The 18,346-nt window shown below is 44.2% G+C and overlaps 1 protein-coding gene across 2 annotated transcripts in view; it reads left to right on the forward strand.

The window, feature by feature from the left end:
• The window catches only part of IQGAP3 (IQ motif containing GTPase activating protein 3), a 1,503,259-nt gene that overhangs the window by 96,812 nt on the left and 1,388,101 nt on the right, over positions 1-18,346 (forward strand). For both annotated transcript variants that reach the window (XM_069607146.1, XM_069607147.1), the window contains exon 8: positions 16,305-16,483. In XM_069607146.1, the coding sequence (XP_069463247.1) occupies positions 16,305-16,483 (179 nt within the window). The remainder of the gene's footprint in view (positions 1-16,304; positions 16,484-18,346) is intronic.

Here is an 18,346-nt window from a genome sequence, read left to right on the forward strand (position 1 = left end):
CTGCGGCAGTCCCTTTCCCGCGTGCCCCACTGCAGCTGGGGCGTTGCAGATCCTGTGAGATGTCCACTTGGTGGGTGTCTGATCTGCCTGTTGGCTTGTTGTGGGTGCGAGTGCCCAAGAGCAAACAGGCACCCGTACTACGCGGGAGTGTGTCTGGTTGTGCCGCCGCAGACTTCAAGTATCCCCTCACTTTCCTAACTCTGACCTCCTATATTGCTGTTAATATTCCCCCCCCTAACCCACCGTGGGAGGTCAGGGCAGGTGTCTGTTTCCACTGCTTCGGCCAGGAGGGAGGGTAACTAGCCAGTAGGGGAGGGGACTTGGCCACTGTCCAGGTACCGGTAGTGTACGCCCTGTTGTTGCGGCCTGTTATTTCGGATGCTTATGCCATCTGTCCTTGCCGTGGGAAGTCAACGGGTCTCCCTGCGGTCTTGGGCTGCCTCCAGACTTTCACCAAATATGTATGGTGCCATGCAGGGGTGTGCATCTATCCCTTTCCCGCACTTACCCCCAGTCAGGTCCTCTTTTCCTTGTGGTTCGCCCAGTGCATTGGTCACGGCCACTTCGTGGAGTCAGAGGGGGTTGGGGAGGAAGGAAGACGGGCGCGTCGGAGTCTTGCTTCACCACCAGAGAGCGGGGGGCGCTGTCAGCTTCAGCCTTGTAGTGTAGGTTTCAGCGTCCTTTCGCTGTCTTCCCAGAAGCAGAGCCGCCTCTCCATGTCCCGCACTCATATGCGCTCGCCTTCCGATGGGATCGGGTTGTGCCCCAAGGTGCAGCGGGGGCCGGTGCCAGTATCTCAGCCACCCTCTGACTGTTTCAGCAATGTTTTCCCCGCAGCCAAAGGCCACGTCAGGCAGGGAGGTGAGTGGGCATCAGGCGTCCGCCATTTTAGGAGAGCCGTTTGCGTCAAATGAGCGCTCCTTCTACTCTGATTTGCAGGCTGCTAGGGGCACGATTCTCCCCGCTCTTTCTTCGCCGCAATGATGTTGACTTAAGGAGCAGCTGGGTACTTTTTTTGTACCGATGCCCAGCCACAGAAGCAGGCTGTTCTGCAGGATATCTTTGGCAGCAGCAGGTGCTCCGGTGACTCACGTCCTCTCCGCTCACATGCTAGCCCCAGTCTGAGTAGTTCTTGCCCTGCTCTCTCACCTTATTAGCATTAAAACTCTGACCGGCAGTGCTGCTGTGTTACTGTGTGCCTCGCTGGCCCTCGGTCGTCTGCCACCAATCTCAGCAACCTCAGTGTGTTGGGAGCTAGTCTCTGGGTGCTTCGGCTTGTGTTATAGGGCAGTCGCTTTCAGCCAACCCGACATCGCTGGCGCTTGGACCACCTCTCCCACCTCTCCTTTTCTCACTGTGGCGACTGTAGGATGTTGCCGCGGCATCCCTGTTGTCTATGCTCCGGCGTCCATTTGAGAGGTAGTATTCACTTTGCGCATCCCGGGCCAAGCAGGACAGCTGCTCTTTCAGGGCTCATACCCTCTCGGTTTACACCTGCTACCTCCTTCGTCCCCTGTGCGAGGGTGCTGGTCCCCCTCTCCAAGTATACAGGCAGAAGCAGGGTGCACCCCAGTGTCTGGGTGTTCGGCAGTGGCTCTCCCTATGGAAGTCCGGTGGCCATCTTGAGAGCGTTGTCGCTGCGTCTTCGCCTCCCTTTTCATCGCAGTTTTACGAGGCTTGCACTCCACGGTTTGCCTCCGCAGGCATGCCGTTTCGTAGATCAAGCTTTCCAGACCGCTTCAATTCTGGGTTAATTCAAGGGGGTCTCATGCAGGATTTAAACAGGATAATTCCGGTGGCACGGGAGCTCTGAGAACCTACGTGTCCATAGCACGCTGGCTGGCCATGCTCCGTCTGTGAAGATGTTGATGAATTGGAAATACAACATATTCTTACTGTGTAAAAACCTGGCTGAAAAGCATGGTCTAATCTTGGATACATTTATAAATACCACAGAACACCATCAATGGAAGCATGGTGGGCAAAAATATTTAGTGGCCAGCATTTAGGTATAATCATAGATGTAGCAAAACATTTAAATGACATTTTAGTTTAATATATTTTATTGAGGATTCAAATGTTTTAGAGAATTTATATATGTATAAAATGTTTTAGATAAAGATGTTGAAAGGATTTGTATGAAATGTAATGGAGATAAATAACTGTTGTATATAGATAAATATTTATTACAAGCCAAAAGATAGAAATAGTTGCACCCATATGATGATTTGGCAGCAGTCCATGCAAGGTTAAATTCTGCCACCCTCTTTCAGCATTTGCCCAAATGATTTTTAGGCAGTTCGTTCTCCGTATTCACCCTGATGATTTTTAGGCAATTCTCACCTTTGCCCATTGTGAGAGGCCGTTTTACTCTCCAGGCCCCACCTCCGAAATATGAAAATTGGAAGATGCCAGCTTAGTAGTTCTGAATTTTCATTGGACCCCACGGTCTTCTCCTCCCCAAAGGCAACCCCCCTCTCAGCCGATAGGCCCTTGGAGTTCTGAAACTTAATACAAGTAGGTGTTCCTTCTTCCCAGGATTTACATTTTTTTTTTATTATTAAATGTGTACTTTTGCACTCACAAAGTCTGAAGTGACAAACTTGGGTTTTATAAATGAACATATATTGTTAGATTCAGCCAATCATGGCAAACTCATTAAAAGGACTAATTTTGGCAGGAGGTTGCTGGGGCAAACAGCAATTTTTCACAGTTTATACAATCATAACGGTTATCAACCTGACATTTTCGATACCGATCTCTAATAAGCCACCAGTTTGCCAACTTTCGGCTTCATAACCTTTTCTGGGTTGCAGGGGGCGGGGGCGGGGTTTCCTGGAATCAAATTTCTATTCAACTTTAATCGGCTTAACGGGCTTTTAATATGACACCTGAATGGCCTCAGAGCTTATCGTTGCTGAGAAAACCATTAAAATGTGGTTCTATATGTAACTCAATGGCAACTAATACATTTATGTTCTCCATTAATTTCTAAGTTGGTTTAGTTTCTGACATTAGCTCTATGCACCTGCTGTCTGTTGACTTTAGCTTGCAATTACAATCATCCGTCCTATAAATCGGGGTTTGTAGGAGGGTTCCTTATCTTTCAGGCCACAAGGCTCACCTTTGTCCTCAACATCATGGGCAGTTCTGTCATTTGTCATTCAAGTCTTCACCACACCATGAAACTAATTTAAAATCCTATATTTTTAAAAGAGTTGAACCCATTTAATGGCTTTCTTTCTGTTGATTCGGCACACCAATAAATTGTACCTAAACAGCACTGTCCATCTTTCCCCTCATTAGATGATCATTTTGGCGAGGGAACATGTATCTCCATGTATTCATTTGAAGCTGCACAATGCACACACATTTGTTTGCAAATGCCATGCTTTCCACGTAGAATAAGCCTTCCATTTTTCCTGGCTCTATCAATCACATACAATGGCCTTTTGAAAAGTTATGTTTCTCTTTATTTGAACACAGCATTTTGTTGTGTGGCAGATGCAAATGAAATCCTGCCTTTCATTTTTGCATTCCCAATGTGCCTTTTTATTATTCCCTTCTGCATCCCAGTTTCATTTTCCACATGTTCCTGGTTTCAGCTGCAGAAGCATATACTTTTAAGTCCACTAAGTACCTTAACGGTTTGGGGCTGGCTTTTCAGTCTGCCAGCGTGCCTTCCCATGACAAGAATGTGTTTCTGCACATTTGGGCCTAACTCAAGTCTTTTCATTTGATCCTGGGGCTGCCATCAAACCCAACAGCACTTAAGAGGGCTGTATACTCAATGTCCTCTCTGCTTGTTTTAAGCCCTATTCAAGATGGCCTTGTTCTTTGTTGGCTGTCCGAACTTTCCAGATGGGGGGGATGGGGAGGGAGGATCCCTTTATTGTGCCTTTGCAGGCTTCTTTTTATTTTCTAGGAAAGGCATGGATGCAGGTGTTCAGCGTTGCAAGTACTTACAGCTTTTTAAATTGCGGCAACTCATTGTGGGCGTCCTCAAGGCTCTTCTGAGACGTTGGAAATCAACTGGTTTTCCCTGCCCTAGAAGATCCTGCTGGAAGACCGAAGTCCTACCGCCAAGTGCCTCCTCACCCTGCCTCGGATCACTGTAAGAAATGCATCCGTGACGTCATCCATGAGGGTCTCTCCTCTGTTGTGGGGACCCAGTCAGGATGGCCCCCCTTCCCATCCGTAGTCTCCACAGGAGCCTAGAGGCAACAAGTGGTGATCGCCCCTGAACCCACGACTGGAAGTCGGGGAAAATGGACACTGTTTGTTTGTTTTGCTGTGGACAAGCACACTGCAGGGCCTCTACTCTTTTTTATAATGTTTTACTGCTTGACAGGCAATATCAAGATGGCATTTTTGCTCCGATACAGACCTACCTGTGCAGGGGAATTGGTTACTGGTGATAGAACTCAAAGATGCCTAGCAACACATTCCAATGTTGCATCCTCTCAGAATATTTGCCACCTGTTTCCAGTACAGGGTTCTACCCTTTGCACAAGGCATGTCCCACTGTGCATTAATTGAGGTTATTGTAGTCCTTTTCTGATTCCGCCAAAAGCAAGGCATGTACCGGTAACCTTTCTTGGTTGACTTATTTACAAGTGCAATGGCCTGCTGTGTGGTCTAGTATTTTATCAACCGTCCATCATTCTTTTCACAGTGGGTAAGTAATTGCATTATTTCATAGTCTGCCTTGGCCCGGACTCAGATTTTCTTTAGGCAGTTTGGAATATGGGTGGGCAGAGACTTCTTTTTCCCATGCGCTGAGGAAATGCTGGTGCTCTCCTATGTTCCTCTTTGTACACCTACAGGCTAGTCAACAACCTGGTGCCTTTTGGTTTTGGTCCTTGAAGCATTCTGTGCAGCTTTAGAGTACTTTGTCGTTGTACCTTCCTGCCTCTGGCCTTGATTGAGATTTGGCAAGAGATCCTGTAGCATCAGAAATGAGAGCCAACGCCAATGTTCTGAGATAGGTTTCCCCCTGCACCTCCCACACAAACCGACTGGTATCCCACATGATGGAATTGTTGTGCGCCTTTCAGTGGAGGTTGGCGGGGGGGGGGGGTCTAGATGTTTGATTCTCCTGCCATCCTTTCAGATGCATGACTTGTGCTCTCATGCAGACACACCATTCTAAATTAATTTTTGAAAGCTGCCTTGTGGGCTACGAGTGCTTTCTGGCTCAAATGCATTGCAGGCGGTTCTTCCTCCAACAATATTCGTACCATGTTTTATCTGATTGGGAAGACCGAACTCCATCTCTTCGGTTGTGCCTGCATATATTGGATTTTTGGGAGTGGTCTAATCAGATTTCACTCCTTATGACTCACTTATTGTGATCCGTGTGTGGATTTCCTGAATGTCTAGTGTTTGAATGGCACGCATGGGAGCTCCACCTTGCAGTCCTAAGCCCTCTTTACTGGGTTTCACCTGGTAGATCCTAACGCCTCCCGAGGTATTGTGGAAATTAGCTGGACTGGATCATGACCACCTACCGGTTGGTAACACTTTTCTGCTACACTTGGACACTCTGATTTGCTTCCCTTTTTCCTGTTACCATGGTTATCAAAATCTGCTCTCGGTGGGGTACCATGATTATGGACGTGCTTGCTCCCCTACTTCTGGTTCTTGGGCTTGCTTGAAACGTCACCCTGCCATCATCCTGACTGCCCAGCTGTGAGGCAGGGTTTTACCCCTCCATTCAATTGTGGATTTGGTCTTCTGGTTCCTGAGGAACCGAACGAGTCCCCTGGGCTGCAGGGAAAGTGTCCAGGAGATTTCAGTACATAAAGTAATCCTGTTTATTTAATGTGTTTATTTAATGTTTTATCCCTGGGCACAGGAAAAACATTTGAACCAAATTACTACATTGTGGGCCCTGGTGTCTGGCCTCCGCGCATGCGTTCTTGCAGGCAGTGCAATGAGGGATTGCTTGCTCACTCACTGTGATGGGTAACAGTATTTATTACGCTTAAAAAATAAATATAATTTTGGTATGATAAATAAAGCTGCATCGTAGGAGCAGCCATGAAGCTGCATGCTGGCACCTCGTTCCACTGCTACCGAACGTCGGTGCCCAATTCTTGCATATGCTCCTTCAGACCTTGTTTGTGCCCCACCCATTCATGTTACGCCATTCAGGGGTTTCCTAAGAAGGGAGCGGTGGGTACCACAATCCTGTTTTTAAGGTTTTACATTTCACATCAGCTTGGTATACGTGTGGACACGTGCAATTCCGACTTGTGAGGCTTCTAGGCAATCTTATGAACTGCGTTTTTATCGGTTTGTGGGGCTTTTATTTAATTGTGCCCGACTGCCAGGCCCATCCTGCATTCATATGTGCATTCCATGTGTCTTGTTAGCGTTTTTGATACCGGTTACTTCAATGCACCTGGCTGGGGAATCATGTGCCCTTAGTTGGAGAACCTACCAGGGCATGGTACCGCACAGGGAACACCCTTTCTTTGTTCAGTGTATAAGTGTTTGCTCAGTCAGATCTCCGTTGTAGGGGACGCTTGTTGAAAACTTGCCTTGAGATGTGCCTATGGACAGCCGCACCATGGGCCATTTCTCACATATTGCGTAAAAACTGCACATAGGATTTGAGCTGTTGAGCGAATGTATGGGCTGTGCTGTTTAATCTGTCTGGATGATTCTCTGCATTAAGCCCTCTATTCCTTTTTATTTTTTAATGTTTTTTTTATTTTATACAGTTATACAAACAACTTTTGAAATAATTGATCCAACTCAATATCGTAAAAGGATTTTAAAAAAATGTGCGTACTAAAATACATAAAAAAATTGAGCCCATTTAACTCCACAAAAGAGAGGGATGGTAAATACCTTCCAAATTCGCACCCATACATCATCAGCTGAGGCAGACAGTTGTATGCCGGCCTTTCTGAATGCAGCTAATCTTAAAGAGTTGAGCCTACTTCACAAGTCATTAGCACATGCTTTGTGGATTCCACACAGCCTTCTCCACACAAGCAGCATGTCTGTTTGTGTCGGAGGATGTTTGACCAAGCCCTGGTGATTTCAAATGATTTTACAATGTTGAACTTTTAATATCCTCCACAACATGGTTTTCGACAAAACATTCTATATATCCCGGGACCCCATTTTGTGTGTTATATTCAAGAATGTCCAGTGCCTGAGATTTTCATGCCAACTTGTCAGTGCATTGCTCATATGCGTCCTGGCACAAGGTAGATTTTTTTTATAAGGTTCTTGAATTTGCAATGGGGCCAGTTCAAAGGTTGACCAAATGCCCTTTCCAACCAGGTGTTACCAGCTGCTTCTGTTTTGACTAGATTACTATTTGGCATAAGCCTAGCTCTAGATTGAGTAACCTTGTGCAGAAGCCCCAGCAAAGATTTGTTTGGTTCATTATGAATTTTCCAGAACAATGACATACAATGCATTTTCAATTTGGCATAGATGGGTGTCCAGTTAAATTCCAAATACAAAAGATCAATAGATGCACGTGGAGGAAGATGGAACAATATCTTGAGGCACTTTCCTTCTAACATTGCTGAACTCCATGCGCGACAGTGCCCAGATCTCAGCCCCACAAAGTATGGTTGACACAATCTTTGATTGATGCAGTTGTAAAATGATCTTTAGAGAGGAACCGCCTCTCTTAGCAGTGTGTCCCTATAAAGCCAGAGGTAGAGGTTTTCAGGCTGCCATGTTCCGCTCAGCATCTAAGTATATCCCAAGATAATTTTGTTTTTTTCCATATTGATTACTGAGTTGTTTTCTGCATAGAGAGCCTGTCATCATTGGTCATCTGTAGGGCACAATGGATGGAGTCTAGGATGACAAGGTCGTCAGTGTAGCCCAACCACTGAATTGGGAAAACCCCTAGTTTCGGAGGGTTTGCTGAATAATTAGAAATCTCCACCCCCTATGCACGCTAGGTAGAGGTTAAAAAGCATTGGTGCTAACATGCAGCCCTGCTTAAGCCACTTGCTTGTGTTAACCCAACCAGTGGTCCTCCCCGCCTGGTCCACACAAACCTTTACTTGTGTGCCGCCATGTAATTGAATGATCATTTGGAGCATGCCCGGTGGTATGTTCCAATCATTAAGTTTGTTGCATAATTTAGGCCTGCCACTGTATCGAACGCCGCACTAAAATCAATAGATGTGGCGTACAGTGGTGTTTTGCGGATGGACCAGGCCTGTTGGATAATCGCAACAAGAATCAGGCTGTTGATGATGGTATCACATCCCTTCCGGAATCCTGTCTGGTTCATCAGAATGATGTTTACCACTACCCAATATTCCAGTTCATCTAGGATTACACGGGCAAGGATCTTAGTCGGGATGTCCATCATCACCAGTATTATTTTTTGGTTCCTCGTGGTTGCCCTTTTTAAAAATGGGAACAATTATGCTGTCTTTTCAAGATGCAGGGATAACCTGCGCTGTTCCAATCAGTTAAAATCAGTGGAGGGCTTTGCCGATCCGTTGGGGTTCAGTTTTAGAAGTCTTACTACACGTTCCATCAGGACTAGGCGCCCGTAATAGATTTAGAAGATCTTATTATTTTTTCTCGATCGCTAATATTTTTAGAAACATGATCCGGGAACCTATTGATTGTATTCCCAGTGTAATGTGTTACAAACTCTTCCCTTGAGACCCCTTTAAGATCTCTACGATCATTGAATTTCCCGTGGTTTTCCAGAACAGCGCAGGAGCGTTTTGTTTGACATGACCAGACCAGAAGGTGCCATTTTGCGCATTCTTTTTCTAATTTGTACTTCTTAAGCCAGATCGCATACACCTTTTCTTTTTTGCTCCTCTCACTGCCCCAGTGTGTGCAATAGCATCTTGCTCTGTTTGAGCAATAGTTTGTAGTTCCTGTCGCAAAGCCCTTTTCCTGGTCTGAATCTTATTGTCATTGGTGTGTGGATGGTACTTAATATAACCCATTCTGGTTCTTTTAAACGATTTGTGTGGGCCTAATGAGCTGGCCTTCATATGCTCCATGCAGGCTTCAAAATTGCTTTTTGCACTGATGGCAGAAGACCGGTTATTCTTACTGCAATTCTTGCCCCAGACATAATACAAGGCACTGAGACTATCCTGTGCCTTAGTTGAAGCCTTTTTGAGATCATCATGCCAAGAAATCCGGTTTAGAGCTCTATTCACTGAAAAGTTCTACATGAGCCCTGTTCAGTTGAGTGCACTTCAGTTTCACAAACATTGGAAAGTGGTCGCTCTCAACCCCAATTCCCCCCACACACGTCTAGTATCACATAATTAGGGTTATGATATGGCATTTTTAACGTGGAGATGAATAGGTGGTCAATTGTGCTACTATTTCCTTCATACCCTTGTGTAGCCCGGGGAGTGTCAGAGGGAAATCTACCATTAGCCATTTAAAAATTGTGCAAGTATAACAGTTTAGCTCAGAAAACTCTATGCCTACAGCTAATAGTTGGTCCACCTGACTGTTCACCAAAGTGTCCAGCAAGTTACCAGTGGTAGCGTGAGGGCATACTAGGGATCCTTGCATTAAAATTCTCACATCTCAGAATTGGGTATTCATTGCCCATCTTTTTGAGTATTGTTTCGACCGACCTCAGTATCCAGAATGGCATGGCATGGCAGAGCTTGTAGGGTGGATCACAAATATTAATCATATAGTGGTGTTAATAGCGCACTGAGAGTGTATGTTGAGCGCAATTCTGCTTGCTAAAATATCTTTATATTCAGGCAGAACCAATTTAATTCTCCTCTCCTTCCTTAATCCCAATACCAAACCCCCTTTAGGTCTACCTCTAGTGCCCTAATAGGCCAGTGAGAATAGAACATTCCAACCATTGATCACAAAAGAGGAGGTAATCCAGGTCTCTTGTGGGGCAATTATAGCAAATTTATCAATATGGGACAGCAGACCACCATGTTCTAATAAATGGGAGAGTTAACCAGAGTGTGCCAGCTCAGCAAAAAGGAAGAGCACACTGTTTCAAGGTTAGGTGCCGGGCCTGCCATGTTGGTCCACCAGACTGGCCAACCAGGCCCAGCGCCCCTCGCCGCTATGGTTAGTAGCTAGTCTGTTATTGCTTCGGTAAGTTTTGATTGTGAAAGATTTTCTAACTTGATTTCCGTTAAGCTGTTGATTTCCTCCATGATTTTTCGGCAGTCATAGCCCAGCTTAAAGTGCTTGACTATGTTCCAAGATGTATGATTATGTCCCCTTCAAATGGAAGAAGATATTCGACATTGCGGTTTCACCTCTACCTGGAGACTTCGATACATCTACAATGCAAATGTCGTTGGTGTGTATGAACCGAAGAGGAATCGGAGTGGAACAACTTTAAGACCCAACTCTGATTCACATATGCACCCTTCCCTTGTCGTCCAACTATGTTCCGGATTTGTAGTGTAATAATTTTAGGCTTGGCTGACAGGGTTGACACTGCTGCAGCCGGCATGGAGCCTTTGTTTGGGGATGAACTGCCCAAGTCTGTTTACACAGCTGCGTTGGCTACTGCAGCCACTGCTTGCCCGTCCACAGTTTGAGGGTGATGAGCTTCGAACAGATCTTCCAGATTAAATGGGGTTTCTCCTTGATCATTAGTGTTTCGGGCCCTTGGCTTTCTGGTGCATTTTTTGGTATCTTTATGCTTGGGGCTAGCGTTACCCCTGCTGGTTCCACCTCTATTGGTGTTTAAATGAGATCAGACACTTGCCGGTTGAATACTCTTCATTTGTCTGGTTTTCGGGTATTTGCTCAATTTGCGTCTGTTATGATGGCACAGTTAGAGAGGCATATGTTCTCTTTCGGCTGCCCTTGAAGGGTAGCCATAACCGTTCCTGTGCGTTTTATCCTCGTCTTGGGCAGGTCTTCATACATGATTGCCTGCTTTAATGTGGGCTTCTTTTTGCGTAGATACCACGCTGTGGTGTCCAACTTTGCTCTGTGATTGGTTGGTTTGTTGTCCCCTCTCGGGCAACTCGCACTGCTCATTTTCATTGTACTTCTCAATTGGCTGGCCCACAGGATTTCTTTTCGATTCCATCAGCAAGACACAAAATCTATCCTGAGCTTTGGCCAATACACAAATTGCCCTGGACAGGTTTTCACCACAGACCTCTGAGTGGAATAGAGAGGTCTGGATCTTTGTCAGAGTGGCAGCCATGGTGTCACATTTAGACTTTAGTCGATGCAGGATAGTTTCCAAAATGTTGAACATGACGGCCGAGGTCTTGCAGTTGGCACTCTGGTTCAACTCCTCCAGATGGCTTTTCAGATGTCTTTCGGGGCCCCCATGTGTGTGTTAGTGTTTTGGTCTATGATGTCTGCCTTGTCAAGCAGAACAGTAGACAAGCCATCTGCAGGCGGAGAGGGGTTGGGGGGGGGTGGATGGAGGAGATGAGACTTGGTTTGGGATACTTTTACTTTGCAGGGGATCTTTATGCAAATGGGTTGTGACAGCATTGGTACTGCTGAATCCGTCATGGATTTGGGGTTCTTCAAGAGAAGGAGAGAGCCAAGCTTCCAGGCATTTCTCGACTTCCTTAGCGATCATTCCCGTCAATGTTGATTTTGTTCCTTGGTCCCCTCACTTAGCTTAGAAGTAAGACACAGTGGCGCAGAGGGCCCCAAATTGGTGAACTAGCCAGAGTCGGAGGTAAAGACAAGGAGCCAGTGCCTGAAACTACATACTGGGCCCGGGCCGGAGTAATTAGTGCCTTCACGACTTGCTGGATGGTTTTGGTGCCCACGCAGAACCCTGAGGAAGGATAGCTTGTCCCCGTTGTGCACTTTCGGTTATGGGGAACTAATCAGTCATTTTGACCATGGTTTTGTCAACACCTTTAGGTTTTAACTTGGCTTTAGCATTGACAGTGATGTTGGTCTTGCAGTAACAGTTGTAAAAGTGTTCAGAGTCACAGTGCACTGGGGACACCCTTTTGTTATGCTGGGGGTATGTAAATCACCCAGCGTCTCATCAATCATTTCACAGGAGATGTCGGATGTGGTTCTATCCCCTACTTGGTTTTCTACGATTGCGGTTTCAGATTAATTTTCAATTTCATAGAAGCCTTCAGCCTCCTCTCCCTCCCCTGCCCCTTCAGAGGCCTTGCCCCGCGTCAGCGGGTGGAGCGAGTTAAGTTGGTGAAGTGCAGCCATGGCACTTGTTATCTCAAGCCCAAGGGGTTTAGGTGAGATGGTGACCGCTAATGCCCCTGCTTTGCATTTTGTTGCGTGAGTCTTAATGGCTGTTAGAGCGCCGCGCTTCGGCATTAATGGCTTGATGGGGGGAGGGGAGGTATTGATATTTTATTTCTATTGCGCTCGTACACTTGTTAGGTGTGCCTAAGATGTATCGGGTTGTTTTCAGATGACCAGAAAGTCCAGAATCCTTAAATCAAGAAGATAAAATGATGAAATGGATGGCATGCGTGAGTGGTGCAGCAGGCATAAAAAGTCAAAATATATATATTTTTTTTGATTACGAGAAATGAAAGTGCACATGACTGACTTGTTGCTCCTCGCAGCCCCCTTTAGGACCACTTTCACACAACTTATCTGCGCTGTGTTCCGCGGGGTAAATGGGTCTTTGTAAAGGTTGCAGCAGGTTCCCAGGGCACAGCACGCCTCCAGCAGATACACTGTAGAGATACTGCCACCGTAGGAGCACTTTCACACCACTTATTCCCCTTTACTTTTTTATTTGTATTCCGTTAAAACAGTTAACCTTTAACAATTAAAATTATCAACAAACCTTCAAATCTTCTAGGATACAAACACATGTAATAATAAAAGTCAATAAATATCCCTTAAAGATGCATGCTAATCATCAAGTCCACATAAAATTAAAACACTTTCGAAGGCTTATTTTCCACATTAAAAAGACACTCTACCCACATTGCCAACAGATGTTTTCTTTACCCTAGACGATAGTCAATTAAAATTTCGAGCCCCACTTCCGACAAATTCATAGCCCTCAGAAATCCTACCACCACAACTGTCTGAAGTGGCGTCCCCTCCCAAGCATCTGTCCCACAGTTATTCCAAATAGACTCGATCCAAACTATGGAAGAAGTGTTTAAAATGTTTTACTCCATGGATTTGGAGCATGGGGCAGTCATTTACTAAATGTTTGATTGTTTCTACCATGTCTGTATTACAAAATCTACAATTCGTTTTCTTTTCAGGGTCTATTTCTTTATACATAAGGAGGATCTCTTTTTGAGATCAAATTCTAAAGAGAACTCTCCTTGCATATCGACTTCGGTAAATAAATGAAAAGCGAGCCAAAGTTCCCCATTTCCTACGTAGTCCTACAAGATGAGACAAGGAGGGATAACTGTGCATTTTATTGCTGGTAGATGTCCAGTCCCATATTCCCAGACGCTTTCTAGTGCCGTCTGGTCTAAGAAGTAACTTCAAGACTAGACCCATTTTCTAATAGCACACCATCACAGAAAATTCTAAAAGACGTCGGCAGGGAGGTAGGGCTATGGTTCAGTTCATTGATCATCACCTCATTTAAATCCTAATAGAGTATTGACTTCTGCATTCATCATTTTGTGCATTCAGTTTAAGATGTTGCATAATCCCCCTACTCCTTAATGATCGAATCTACAATTTGTATCTAATGGTGGCAATGTGGAATCATTTGGCAGTTTAAGAACTCTTCGCCAGATACGGTCTTCAATTACCAGCAAGAATTTCAAGATAGATACAGCATAGAGTTCTATGCCATATATTAGTTTGGATACAATTTTACCCTCGTAAAATGTTATGGACGGTAGGAAGAAATGTTTGCCTAGTTTGCCATCCACCTTACTAATCTGGTTAGCAAGTCCTGAGGATTTGTTTAGAACATATCCTCCTATTTCAGACTTATTAGGCTTTTCAAATATTGGGAAGCCCCAATAAATGAAGTGATCAACAGTTTTTGTTCACCACACCACCATATCGGAGATTTGAGTCTTCTTGGTGGTGAACTGGATCCCCTTTGTGTTAGGAGTATTACTGGACGAAGAGTTTCTCTGCGCATAGTTTCTGAAGGCAATGATCAGCCTTTGTAGTCCCAAGGGAGTCAAATCAAAAAGTAAGACATCATCAGCGTAGGAGAGCCAAGTCTGCTTCTGATAATTTAACTTGCCAGAGGCAAAAGCTGATTGAGCCAACGACTCCTACATCAGAGATATATAAATTAAAAAGACGGGGAGTAAGGATACTCTGACATTTTTGCTATTTTGCGCAATCGATCTCATTGTAATTCAATCTAATCTGGATGTTGGATTCTGAGTAGAGTGCCATTATTAGCCTCATTAATCACAGGAATGTTCAACTGCAACAGTTTTTGACAAAGTAAGTTCCTGTTTACTTTATTGAAAGCAGAGGTTAAATAGATATTGGCTAATTAAGTCCCCTTTGCCCTTCCAATCCAGGGCGTTTTCTGGACAATCCCTGCTAGCAGACCGCTCCAAGCAGTGCTATGTTGTTTTTAGAAATCCGGTCTGCCACTTTTGGATACGTCCCTCCCCAACCGCCCCAGCCTCCTTGATGCCATAATAGCAAAGCCGCAAAGACCTTGCTGTCGGCATCTTGGATAGAAATAATCCTGTTATTCTTTGAGTCATTATGATGATACCCTTTCTTAAATATAGGGATAAGAAACGCATTGTGCAAAGAAGCCAGCACAATCTGCAAATCCACAATTTGCCTGAAGTATATTGCCAGACTCAACGCCCAGGTAGTGGGATTATCTTTAAAGACTATGATGGCCAATCGATTAGACCCAGGGACTCTAGAGATACTTATAATCCGATTGACAGCAAGGATAGTCTCCTAGCTCACATCCAGATAGGTACGGGTTAATTTCTGCCTCATGTATTTGTCCAAATAGTGATTTGAAGTACTCCTACCCATTGATCTTCCCCGATCTGGTTTAGTTGCATGTCTGCTTGATGTCCAACAAGATTGTTTAGAGGTTGCCAAAATGTTGCAGTGTTACTGTTGCATAGCGAACCTAGCATGGTTTCTGCATCATTTTGCAATAAGAGTGCTCAATGCATATGACTCTAGTTACTGTATGCTTATCGTTCCGATCTTATAGCCGCAAATCTAGTGGGTTGATCCTCCATAACGCTACTATTAATAGCCCTTCCCTTTGATCTCACGCCTCTTCCGTGCTTTCACCTTCCCTTCAAATTGATGAATACTGGGAGCCGGACGAGACTTTGATTCTACACCCTTAAAAATATCATCAAGGAAGAGTTCAACACCCTTAAAAATATCATCAAGGAAGAGTTCATAGCAATTCTTGTCGAATGAGTTTAGCTTCCAATCCAAGGATGTTGATGCCATTACAACCGCCACTTTTTCATTCAGCATCGATACCTATGTTTATTCCAGATGCCCGTTTACCAACCAGTCCAGCCCTTATCCCTGGTGCCACCTACTCTCTATTTTTACTAAGTGGGAAGTGAAATTCAGTCAAGATCATTTGGTGGTCGCTCCATTCACGTGGTAGGACTCTAAAGGAACTACAGTCCAAGTATGTTAGTTAATTCACATACATATAATCCAAAATGGAATGACTCGACCCTCTTGACCAAGTTGGCCGGCTAGGCAAGTCGCCACTAATGGTTCCCTTTTAATCTATAAAGATCCAAGGTCTCAAGACATTTGGCCTACTTGACTTTTTACTTCCACTTTCTTGGCACAGACCATTTGAATTTAGGCCTCCACCCAAGATAATTCTACTCTTCTAATTCTGATATCCAACCCAAAATGAACATCTCCCTACCCCCTTCTCTGCCGCCTGGCAAACAGTGACATATCCATCTAAAACTGGAGGTTCAATAAGCCAGGTTTCCTGTATGAAAACAATCGGGAACTCTCTAGCATCTTTCCTAATGCCACATTCGAAAAAAGATGCAAGTTCCCGCAGTTGTTCCATGACCTAACTCGCAAAGATGTTTGACCACTAAAAACTAGACGCTACCCGACAATCCTATTGCTCTTTACTGGAATTCTTGAAAAGCTATACCATGAGATTGGTGGAACCTGGACTGTATGTGGGAGTAAGAAATATTCCTTGCAGCTTTGTGGCACATGCCTGGGCATATAGGCCAAGCAATGTAATGGCTTACCTCTGCGTTTTTACAGTATTTTGAATATGTTACTGTTGAAAGAAGTAATTTTGTTCCATAAGGATATTGTGCGAATGTGGAGGGAACTGGCAGAGGACTAAGACACTACTTTAGACTTTTTTCTTCTGAATACTTATTTTTATTTTTTTTTCCCTTCAGTGCATGCAGCTGTAATCGCCATTAATGAAGCAGTGGAGAGGGGGATTGTCCAAGAAACTATGGCAGCGCTCCGAAATCCCAATGCTCTGCTGGTCCATCTGAAAGAGGGCCTTGCCGCTGTATACCAAGAGATGCTCTACCAGGCTAAAGCTGAAAAATCTGCAAATGCCAGACACCGAGTAAGAGATTTTTGATTTCCTGAATAGCTTTGACCGAAGGGACTATATACGTATGTATTTTAAGTCGGTTGTGAAACGATTTTCTGATTTCATTTTCAGTAGTAGAATGGGCATTGCATTTGTCCACACATTTCGTTTTGTATATTCTTTGCAGTTTAATTCCTTGTTACAAATGATGGTGCACCAATTCCCCAAATATTTCATGGGTTCAGGGGTCGTTTTTAAACTTTATCTGTGACATTTGTACAAGATAACTAATCATCTAAACAGCCGTTCAACTGTTGGTTGCAGTCACCGTATTACCTTCATTTTTAGTGTGGGCTATTAGGTGTCGCTTGTGACACCTATAGGCCGAAACTATTGCATTAGAGTACAGATGGGGAGAAATGGCATATGAGAGGGGCACACAGCTTGTAGGTGTTTGGTTGTTTGCCCACCCATTGACTGGCCATGCTAATACCTATGGACATTCCCACCCCTCTGCACCCGAAACACCACCTCATCCGAACTATTTGAGCTTGCTTTAAGCCAGCCTTTCCGTCGAACGTTGTGCTCGAAGTGCCTGCCAGTGTTTTTCAATGCAGCGTTCTGAGAGTTAATGGCTTCATTGGAGATGTAAAACGTTCTACAGGTGTAATAACGAGCATTGGCAATCCAACTGTTTCTGCTTCTGTGTAGGCATGGGAAAGGCACTTGCCAGGCACAGCCATAGTGGTATTAACTGGCCATTGATGGTGGCAGGTGCAAAATAATGTGAGTACCTGGGTTTCTAATGGCAGTGCCTGGCAAATGCCTAATACTTATACACAAGCCAAAACTGTTGGCGTTGCCCTTGCTTGTTTTTTTATCAGACTTTTGTGAAGGACACGCATGGTGCTTATAAATGGAGTGGCTGAAGGCAGACCTGTTAATTTTAGTACACCAGCAGGGGGGTTTACCGTCCACTTCATTCACTCTCAGAAGACTGCTTTGCAAAAACACTGGAGGGTACTTAGAGTGCACATTTGATGGTAAGGCTTGATTAAAGCAACATCGAAGAGTTCCCAAGAGGAGGTATTTTGGGCAGAGAGGAGCCGGAACTGGGTGGGAATGGCCATAGGGATTAGCATGGCCATGGGCAGACCATGGGTGGGCAAATAACCAAACGACACATACGGGCTGTGTCCCTCCTCATATGCCCTTTCCTCCCTTGCTGTACTATTTATGCAATTTATTATTATTTGTTTATTTGTATTTAGTATTAAAACTTTTACAAAGATTTCCAATTATATTTAAAAATATAACCTATTAATCACATTTATACATACTTCCTAATTCTCCAATTAAAACTTAAAACATAACAATTACACAGTTAAACAACAAATCGACATATTAAAGAATGCATTAAATTTCTCAAACATCCCGATCCACTTAACATAAGTACATGGGGACAATTCATACAATACACGCATAATACAGCTATTCCTAACTATAAGATATCAAAGAAAATATTGATTTAACATTTAATATTATAAATAGTTAAAATGCAAGTCACATTGGCTTGCATATTTAAGACCAAAACTAAAATATCAACTGAGTGTAATCGACTGAGTATCATTTAACAGTACTTTGTTTCTTAATATTTGGGAATCGGCATACATTAGTCTGTAGGTAATGATTTCTTTGTTTCCCCATAAACTAAATGGGGCTAAATGCACACTTTCATTCTCAGTGTTTAAACAAAATATCCAAAAGAGATCTGATTTTATGGAATCGTAGTTGTGTACAAATCTACCGAGCGTAGTCATGATTGCAGGACTTGAGCAGGAACATTCAGTGAACATGTGTTTAGGTGTCTCCAACAAAGCCCTACTATTACAAATT

The sequence above is a fragment of the Ambystoma mexicanum genome, chromosome 1p (genome assembly GCF_040938575.1).
Source record: "Ambystoma mexicanum isolate Mex_15411 chromosome 1p, UKY_AmexF1_1, whole genome shotgun sequence".
Lineage (NCBI taxonomy): Eukaryota > Metazoa > Chordata > Amphibia > Caudata > Ambystomatidae > Ambystoma > Ambystoma mexicanum.